The sequence below is a fragment of the Penaeus monodon genome, chromosome 4 (genome assembly GCF_015228065.2).
Source record: "Penaeus monodon isolate SGIC_2016 chromosome 4, NSTDA_Pmon_1, whole genome shotgun sequence".
Lineage (NCBI taxonomy): Eukaryota > Metazoa > Arthropoda > Malacostraca > Decapoda > Penaeidae > Penaeus > Penaeus monodon.
In genome coordinates this window covers 38,950,355-38,960,755 of record NC_051389.1, presented here as the reverse complement: position 1 = coordinate 38,960,755, position 10,401 = coordinate 38,950,355, and the positions used below count along the sequence as shown (strand labels likewise).

General features: G+C 53.5%; 1 protein-coding gene across 1 annotated transcript; it reads left to right on the top strand.

Annotated features, from left to right (window-relative positions):
* Positions 1 to 2,389: 2,389 nt before the first annotated feature.
* Positions 2,390 to 4,122, top strand: LOC119572552 (proline-rich proteoglycan 2-like). Its single transcript, XM_037919656.1, has 3 exons — positions 2,390 to 2,586; positions 2,691 to 3,312; positions 3,946 to 4,122. Exons 1-3 carry the CDS (start codon positions 2,390 to 2,392, stop codon positions 4,120 to 4,122), a joined length of 996 nt encoding a protein of 331 aa, XP_037775584.1.
* Positions 4,123 to 10,401: the final 6,279 nt, after the last annotated feature.

The following is a 10,401-nucleotide window of genomic DNA, read 5'->3' as shown; positions in this document are numbered from 1 at the left end:
ACCTAGTCATTTTGACCACGTTTGATTTGCCCGGGGCCCTTGATCAGCCACCCATCAAACCAGAATAGAGACCAAAGAGGGTGTGCGCTAGCTGCAGGGGCAGCATGCAGCACGCAACCTCCAGGACCCCGTCCCGGGTAATACAGGATGCACGCAGGGGAGAGCTCTCCTGGTCCAAAGGGGGAAATGAACCGGGGGTGGGGCCCCACCCCTTTCATGGGCCTTTGGTGCCCCGGGAACCCTTTTTGTCTCTCCCCAGGTGACCCTCAGTATGGGTACCCCTCGGGCCCGGCTCCCCAACATTGGGACTAAGCCCCTTTACCAGGAAGGCGGTGTACGTTAGGGGTTCATAGGGAGAAGCCCCGGCAGCAGCACGTCATTTTGGGTGGGTCATACTACTGTCGGGCCCAATGATTACCCCCAGTGTGAAACCCCATAGACTCCACCCAACCTCACCCCTCAGTGTTGAGGTGTACGGTTTGATGGTTTTTATGGCTTTGAGATGAACTGCTTTTGGCTCATGTTTTTATTGTGCATATGTCTACTGAAGTGAAAGAGGCGTTTACACCAAACTCATCTGTGGCAGCAATTCCCCCCGGAAGATTTGCGTTTTTGGGGCGAGGGTATGAGATGTTTGTCGGCCCCCATGGGCTGGGAGCTGTCCCAGCAGCGGAATAGCTGGCATGTGATGGAGGAGCCCGAACTGTGAGTTCCCAGAGTCCCAAGTTCTGTGCACGAATGGTGGTGAGTTTACCCTACAGGCCCATTAAACCCCGATTTCCCCCGGGCCCACTCAAAGGGTGTTTCATTTGGACAGACGAGGAGGAGCAGGTGCCTGTGGTTCACAAGGGCAGTCTTTGACCGATTAAAAAAATTTGGACCTGATGGACCCAGTTCCCTTTGGGGAGTTTTCAAACTGAAACACTCGAAGCAGCCCAGGAGTCCTTGGCATATGCCCAAGGGCAAGCAAAATTCCTTTCCCCCTGGGACATGGGGGGCCCACTAAACAGTCGCATGGCTCGGCTGAAGGGCAACAGGTTTTGTGTCGTTTTTTGGTACGTGGGGTAGACATCTGAGAAGGGCAAGGAACAGTTTTTGGGGAATCTTGCTGAGGAGGTTTAAAGGCCCTTTTCTGGTAAACGCCTTTGCCTTGCACAAGCCCGAGAAAGGAATTTTAAACCCTCTCGCAGTGACTGAGTCGAGGTGGATAGATAGATCACCGATCAGTTGGGGTTTGTGAAGTGAGTGAGTATTTTTAGCAGTTTACCGATAGACCCCCAACGTTAGCTTTGGGTGTAAGCGAGCACAATACCGGACAGGGGCCCCCCACAGAAGGAACCTCCTACCAACAGAGGTTTTGGGCGGCAATTTTTAAGCGAAGAGTGGGAAAGCTGCTGATCTTCTAAAGGGTGGGGTTGTAGACTATGGCTCAGGGCTTGCATACATCTTTATGCCAGTTGGCATTTTCCCCTTCTCCCTGACTGTGAGGGGCGGGTCATCCCCCTTGGGGGGGGGGAAAAGGGGGCGTTGGGGCTTTGCAACTACCCTGGGATTCATGTTTAGATACCAGGGAAAACTTTTCGAGACAAGCCCCGGGGGAGGGGCTTTGGGACCAGGAGGTCATGGCTTGGGCAGTCGACGAGACCCGTCACGAGGAATAGAGAGGGGGGAGGTCCGCCCGGAAAACCCCATGAGGGACCCTGTGGGGTAGCGAAGGGGGATGCGGTTATACCCCCAGTCGGCGTTTGCCCCTTGATGAAAAAGGTGATTAAAATATGTATATATATACACAAAAATGTTATGTATACAAGATGATTTAAATGTTTTCAAGTTTTTTTGGGGAGCGCCCTTTCATGAGGGTCATGGAGACGGGGCGGCAGTAGCGGTGGCGCTTTACCGATGGGGGGATCCTTCCCGAACATACACTGGGCCTTCCGCGATTATACTCGGGCAAAATGGGGGGTCCCAGGTCATCTGTGATTGGCTCTCTCCGGTGGGGGGACGAGGATTTCGTCGTAAACATCGTGGGTCAGATAAAAGGAGCACAGAAAAAATTCAGTAGTGCCCGTGATTTCCGACCTGTGGCCCCCTTCGAGTGACCCCCCGCTGCTGGATCCTTTTCCACCCCCACGCCCCTGTTTGTACATATTTGGCATGATGTGTATGTATAGGCCTTTAATGTAAATTTTCTGTATGTTTCCCCTGGTGTTTTCCGTTGCCTTGAACGTTCTGATTCTTATATTTTTTTATAAGTCGAACCCGACATGGCGACTTGCCAGGATAGGAGAGTGTCGCCTCCCCGGGACGCCCCGGGGAGTCGTCCTGCCGGGACGCGCGAATAAGTGCCCCTCCCCAGGCGCGCCGGATAGGTCGCTGCCAGGACGCGCGGATGAGTCGTCGCATGCCCAGGAGTCTGGGAGTGTCGCCTCCCCGGGACGCGCCGAATGAGTCGTCGCCTGCGCAGGCGGCTCCTGCTGCCCAGGAGCGAGGAAAAAATTGCCTGCGAGCACGCGGACAAGCAACTGGGTGGGTGCTGGAGGGTTTTCCCCGAACAACCAGTGGCGGGGACCCGCCCGGGGAAATTTGGTAGGCAGTACCACCGGAGATCTCCCCCCCCCTGCCGAGGACGCGCAGGAGGAGCAACTGGTGGGTGCGAGACATGCACCCCGAAAAACCCATTTCGCGGGGAGGCCCCCAAAGGGGGGCTGGTGGGCAAGGGAAAACCCGGAGGAGCTGCCGCCGAGGACATCCCGGAGGAGTTCCCTGCCGAGGAAGCCGGGGGAGTGCCCCCGAGGATTGCTGGAGGAGCTGCCTGCGAGGACATGCCGGGGAGCACCCTCCCGAAGAATCCCAGGGAGGCCTGCCGGGGGAACCCCGGAGGGGGCCCTGTGGGGAGCCCCCGGAGGAGCTGCCTGCCGAGGAACCCCCCGGGGAGTCCCTGCCGGGGACGCGCCAAAGGGAGCTGTGCCGAGGACGCGCCGAGGAGCTGTGCGAGGACGCGCGAAGGGTCCCTGCGAGGACGGCCGAAAGCGTCTGTCGAGGACCCCAAAGGGAGTGCCTCCCGAGGCCCCCCGGAGGGCTGTGCCGGGACACCCCGGAGGAGTCCCTCCCGAGGACCCCCCGGAGGAGCGCCTGCCGAAGAATCCGGAGGGGTCCCGAGGACACCCGGGAAGCTACCGGGGAGTAGAGGGAGGGTGGGGGAGCGACGGTGACCAAGTCCGACGAAGGAGGACCGTGACGCCGGGAGGGGCGGGTGACGGAAGGGAAGGCCCGGGACCTACTTCACAGGGGAAAAACCGACAGGGGCCCCAGGTAAAAGGGAAACCCAAAAACCTCGGTGCCCAAAATTTTTGTAGAAAATATCCACCCCGGATGATTATTTTAAAAAAAGAGGGGGCGAGATGTCAAGTTCATTTTGGGCATGCTGCCCTTCATGGGGGGCCACTGGAGTCGTGGGGGGCGTAGCGGTGGTCGCCTCACCGCATGGGAGACCCTTTCCCGAAAACAGGCCCTTTCGCGAGTATACTCGGTCAAAAGGGCGGCCCCAGGTCACCCGTGTTTGGCCCTCTCTGTGGGGGGACGAGGTTTTGTCGAAAAACATCGTGGGGCAGATAAAAGGAGCACCAGTAAAAAATTCAGTAGAGCCCGTGACTTCCGCCCTGTGTCCCCCTTCCGAGTGACCTCACTGCTCCCTGGATCCTCTCTCACCCCCCGCCCCTTTTTAATTTTTGGCTATGATGGATGTATAGTGCTTTAATAGAAACTTTTCGTTTTTCCTCTGGTGTTTTTCCTTTGCCCTTGCCCGTTTGATTTTTATATCTTTTTAAAGTCGAACCTGACAATGTATAATATATACAGAGGGGAGGAGTGAGGGGGGGCGTGGGTGTCGCTCGGAGGAAACATACTTGTCGACGTAGATCTTAATAGATCTTGGGGGATGAACAGTGTTCGGGGGGCCCTGTGTTGTTTGCGGGGGCGAACTCCCGCCCATGGTCGTATTTTGGGGATTTTTCATCGCTGGAGGGCATCGGGAGAATTCCCCAGGGCCCAGGGGGGGTTGCCAAAAACCCACTCTTTTGCGAAAATCACATGAGTGCTACAAGAGACATCAGGGAGTTTTAGGGTTTGGGGAAATGTCCCCCTCGTAGTTTCCGGTTTGAATTGTGGGTGATGGATGGAGGCCCCCAATAGCTCCCCCGGGGGACACCCAGAGCTGCAAATAAAAGGGGTGCCTGGGGTGGCGTCTTGGGCAGGGACCGAATCTCAAATCCCCGGAGAGCAGAGGGGCGGAAGGAGGCGGAAAATGACGTTGGCTAGGAATTTTTAGACCATTTACTTGAACGTCCACACGGCGAAGAGGGAGGGATGTCCCTTTTGATGGCGGTCGGGCCCCCGCGAATTTTGTTCAGGGGGTGTGCTGTCGTCATCAAAGGGATGGGACGGGAAGGGGAGACTGAAAAAGTGAGGATGGAGGAGGCTGTAAAACCCTGGGCGTGGTCAAACCCGGGGTGAGTCGAGAGGGTTGTGGCCACAGGCGGCCTTCCCCCGAGGGAAGTAAAAGGAAGTACACTAAAGAGCACAAAAGGACCCGAGATGGGCCTGTGTGTCTTTAGCAAGTTTGGGTTTTAGTCAAGCCCAAAGAATGCTCGAGGAAACTTGGAGAGGGGGTCGCAACAGGATTCTTCCTGCCAGTAGGGGTTGAAGGGAGAGTTGAACCGGCGAGGGAGAGAGAGAGGGTGGGGAGGGACCATGCGCGGGTTGTTTGTGAAGGCGTGAACCCGGGGGATGGACCTCTGAATCGTGAAGGGATTGCCCTAAGAAAAAAGGGGGAAAGACAGACAGTTGGTCACGGGGGGTCTCTACAAAGGTTAAGTAGTCTTTTGGCCTTTTAGTAGTTTTTGGGTGAAGACACCAAAGGGAGGGCAGTCCTTTGACGCGAGGACAGCTCCGATAGGTGTGCTTTGTGGGGAGGAGAAGGGCTTCCCCGGGGTGGGGAAAAAAGGAGGGCTTTCCTTGGGTTATGAAAACATTGCTTTAGGGGGCCCCCCTCAGTCCTTGGGTTTCCCCTTTGTGCTGTATACAGGTTCCATGAGGATGCGATGCCGGCAGGAAACGGTGATTGTAGTTCCATTCCCCAAACTCTGGAGGGTTTTGGGCCCAGGAGGGGGGTGGGGAATTGCTTAACTGGGGAAACCTTGTTGGGAGGAGGGAGAACCCCCTGAGCCCAAAAAACATTGTTGTCCATACCAGGCCATCTGCTGCAGGTGGTTAAAAAAATGAAATGTACAGGGGTTCCTGTTTTGGGGGAGGAAAAGATGGGGATGTGTCGATGTAGCAGAGCAGAAGGATGAATACCCCGATGCCCCATCATCCACTGAAATTTGCTCTGGCGTTTTTAGACCAAAACAGTTGTAGTTGAAAATGAAAAAATACTAAAGGACATGGGCCGGTTTTGGGGATGTCTTCGGGGGATTGGTACTTGGGATACCCTTTAGTGGTTTAGCTTTGGAAAAAAACTTGGGAGGAGAAGGAAGTGAATCAGGAGTCAGGCAGAGAGGGTCTGGTTCCATGAGAATTTAGCATCTTAGCACCACAGGGGTGAAAGGGGGGCTTTTGCATATGCTAGGGGCTCCAGCTTTCGAAAGTCTGCTTTGCCGGCAAAGGGGCCCCCACGGAGGGGCTGTTGTCGTGATATGGGATAGTCCCCCTTGGTGGAGTTGAAGGTGAAACTCCCATTTTAAAAACTTTTGGGGAAAAGTTGCGGAGGTTTTGGGGATTTATCTGGGCTCAATCACCCGAAGGCCAAGGTTGTCCAGGCAGCGCGATGGGGGTGCCCGGGGAGAGAATTGATCGACTAAAGCCCCGGGGAGTTTGGGGAGGGTGGTATGGCTAGGAAATCTGCTCCAAGCAAGGGGAGGGTAAAAGTCGTCCCCCAAAAAATGCCCATCCCTACGTATGGCTCGATTTTAAACCCACCTGTTTTTATGATAATGTACTTACATATTGGGGTTTGGGTCTTTTAACGAATCTATTTAGAGTAAAACTGTAATTTCCCGTGTGATTTTGCAGTTTTTCAGGTCCCGTGGAATGGGGACAGGTGGTGTTTTCATTTTCCCCAAGATTTCGTAATTTGGGGATTTTTTTCTGGTGGGTGATGTTATCTTTTTTTTGGTTTCTATCTACTGTGGACTCTCGATGATCATGGGAATTATATATATAATTTTATAATATATATATTATATAATAATATATATATAATATATAATATAATAATATGTATGATGTATGTATATATACATAATATAAGACCTCACACACACAACACACACTCCAAAACCCCACGGTCAAGTCCCAGCCTTCTGCACTCAGGCGGAGTCCCCCCGGGGACAGAATGGGCCCCGTGTTTTAGTCTGATTTAAAGCGCTCTCCTCGATACCCGGGATCTTGGAAATACGTGATGATGCCATCGCCCCCACCATGAAAGTTCCCGCCTGACCCCCTCCGCCCCCAGCGCACCTCGACAACCCCCTCTCCCGGGCCACCCCCAAACAGTCCATCAATCGCCCGAAGCAGTTTTGGCAGTCGATTCCCCAAACCCCCCCCCTCGCCCATCCCCACGTGGACAACCATCCCTCGACGTAGTCCGTTTTACAAACTGCCGGGGTCCCTTCGAGAAAACTCTCCCGGACGCAGCAGTCGGGACATCGGAGGGCGCCTCGTACAGGCTTCACAGCGCGTCGCCTCAAGTTTGGCGTTCCCCTCCCAGGCTTTAGAATATCTACAGGCGCCTGTGTATTCTGAAAATCGGGAGTGGAACGCCAAGGGACTTGAGGCGACGCCGCATGTGAAGCCTGTACGAGGCAGACCTCACGATGTCTTGACGTGCTGCGTCCCAGGAGAGCTTACGTCGATGGCGACGCCGAGCAGCTTGGTGGAACGGACTACGTCGAGCGGATGGTTGTCCAGCGTGGGATGGGCGAGGGGGCGGGGTTGGTGGAGAAGTCGAACTGCTCACAACTGACTTCTGGCGATTGATGGTGACGTGATTTGGGGTGGTCCAGGAGAGGAGGTTGTCGAGGGGCGCTGGATGCGGAGTGGTCAGGGCAGGAACTTTCAATGGTGGCGGCGATGGTCGAGTCACCACGTATTTCCAACGATGCTCGGTATCGAGGAGAGCGCGTTAATCATGACTGGGAGCACAGGGGGCCCATTCTAGTCCCTGGGGGACTCCGCACGTGAGGGGCAGAAGGCTGGAGACTTGACACGTGTGTGTGTGAGTGTGTGTGTGTGTGTGTGAGTGTCTTATATATATGTATATATACATACAACATACATAAAATATATATATATATATATATATATATATATATATATATATATATATATATATATATATACATATATATATATAATGTCCCAATGATCATCGAGAGTGCCACAGTAGATAGAAACCAACAAAAAAGAGATAACAATCACCCACCAGAAAAAGAATACCAAATTACGAAATCATTGGAAAATGACAAGCATCACCTGTCCCCATATCCACAGGAGCTGAATAACTGCAAAATCACACTGGAATTACAGTTTTACTCTCAAGTAGATTCGTTAAGGAAGAGCCAAACCGCCAATATGTAAGTACGATGTATCATAAAAACAGGTAGGTTTAAACATCGGCAGCCATTTATGGATGGAGAAATTGGGGGTGGACGACGTTTACCCTCCCCTTGCTTGGAGCAGACTTCCTACCCCACTACCAGCTCCTCGCCAACGTCCCCAGTGGCAGATAGTCGATGCAACTTCTCTCACCGGCACCCCCATCGCTGCTGCCCTGGACAACCTTGGCCTTCGGGTGATGATGCCACAGATGAATACTCACACCTCCGCAACTCTTCCCCCAACGTATTTAAATGGGAGCTTCACCACAATCTCAGACTCCAGCCAAGCACGGGATCTATCACCATACCCACGAAAAACAGGCCCTCCAGTGGCGGCCCTTTGCCGCGGCAAAGCAGACTTTCGAAGAGCTGGAGCGCCTAGGCATATGTCAAAAGGCGCTCCCTTCATCCTGTGGGGGACTACAGATGCCTCAATATGCTCATGGAACCAGACCTTCCTACTGCCTGACATCGCTGATTTCATTTCCCTTTCCCTCCATGGCGCCAAGATTTTTTCCAAGCTCAACCTACTAAAGGGGGTATCCCAAAGTACCCAATGCACCCAGAAGACATCCCAAAACGCCGTCACCATGTCCTTTAGTAGTTTCACTTTCAACTCCCAACGTTTTGGTCTCAGAAACGCCAGAGCAACATTTCAGTGGATGATGGATGGCATCTTGGGTGTTTTCATCCTTCTGCTCTGCTACATCGACGACATCCTCATCTTTTCCTCCTCCAAACAGGAACCCCTGTGACATATCTACAGTTTTAGACCACCTGCAGCAGATGGCCTGGTAGTGCGACATGCCCAAATGTGTTTTCGGCGTCAAGAGTGTCTCCCCTCCTCCCAAACAAGGTTTCCACAGTTAAGCAATTCCCACGCCTCCTGGGTCAACACCCTCCACGAGATTGTGGGAATGGTGAACTACAATCACCGCTTCCTGCCCGGCATCGCATCCATCATGGAAACCTTGTATACAGCACTTAAGGGAAACCCAAGGATCTGAAGTGGGCCCCCCTCAAGCAGATGCATTTCAAAAGGCCAAGGAAGCCCTCCTGGTTTTTCCCACCCCGGGGAAGCCCTTCTCCTCACCACAGATGCCAGCAACATCCTATCGGAGCTGTCCTCGAGCGTCGAAGGACTGCCCTGCCCTTTGGGTGTCTTCAGCACAAGCTACTGAAGGCCAAAAAGAACTACTTAACCTTTGATAGAGAGCTCCTCGCCGTGCACCAAGCTGTCTGTCATTTCCGCCATTTCTTGGGGGCAATCCCTTCACGATTCAGATGGATCACATACCCCTGGTTCACGCCTTCACAAGACAAGCCGACGCATGGTCCCTCCGCCAGCACCATCATCTCTCTGCATCGCCGAGTTTCAACTGCTCCCTTCAACACCTACTGGGCAGGAAGAATCCTGTTGCCGACGCCCTCTCCAGATTTTTCCATCGATGCAGTTCATTTAGGGCTTGACTACAACCAACTTGCTAAAGAGCAGCAACAGGACCCATCTCAGGGTCCTTTTGCTGCTCTTTAGTGTACTTCCATTACTTCCCTCAAGGGGAAAGGCCGTCCCTGTGGACCAAAATTTCTCTGCGACATCAGCACCGGTTGACCACGCCCATGGATTACAGCCTCCCTCCATCCTCACATTTTCAGTCTCATCCTTGGCCTGTCCCATCCCTCTTGATGAGCGACAGCACACCTCCTGAAGCAGAAATTCGCGTGGGTCTCCGACCGCCATCAGAAGGCCCATCCCTACCTCTTCGCCGTAGTGGACCGTTCAAGTAAATGGTCTGAAGCAATTCCTTTTTCCAACGTCAGTTCCGCCTCCTGTGCCGCCGCTCTGCTCTCCAGGTGGATTTTGAGATTCGGCATCCCTGCCCACATGACGTCCGACCGAGGCACCCCTTTCACTTTGCAGCTCTGGATGTCCCTGGGGCAGCTATTGGGGACCTCCATCCATCACACCACGACTTACAAACCGGAAGCTAACAGCACGGTGGAGCATTTCCACAGAACCCTGAAAGCTGCCTGATGTTCTTTGTAGCAACTCATGTGATTTTCGCAACAGAGTGGTTTTCGGCAACCCCCTCGTGGTCCCTGGTGAATTTTTCCCCGATGCTCCATCCAGCGATGACATCACCAGACTACGACGCATGGTCGGGGAGTTCGCCCCCTGCAAACAGACCTACAGGCCACCCGAACACTGTTACATCCCCCAGATCTATGTAAGATCTACGTCTGACAAAGTATGTTTCCTCCGCAGCGACACCCACATGCCTCCCCTCACTCCTCCCCTCTGTATATATATATACATTGTCAGGGTTCGACTTATAAAAAGATATAAGAATCAGAACGGTCAAGGTCAATGGAAAAACACCAGAGGAAACATACAGAAACGTTTACTATTAAAGGCACTATACATACACATCATAGCCAAATATGTAAAACAGGAGCGTGGGAGTGAGAGAGGATCCAGCGGAGCAGGTGAGGTCACATGGCGGAAGGGAGCACACAGGTCGGAAGTCACGGGACGTCTACTGAATTTTTGACTGGTGCTCCTTTTATCTGACCCGACGATGTTTACGACGAAATCCTCGTCCCCCCACACGGAGAGACGGCCAATCACGGATGACCTGGGACCGCCCATTTTGACCGAGTATACATCGCGGAAGGTCCAGTGTATGTTCGGGAAGAGATCTCCCATGGGGTTTGAGGCGACCACCGCTACTGCCGCCCCACGAGC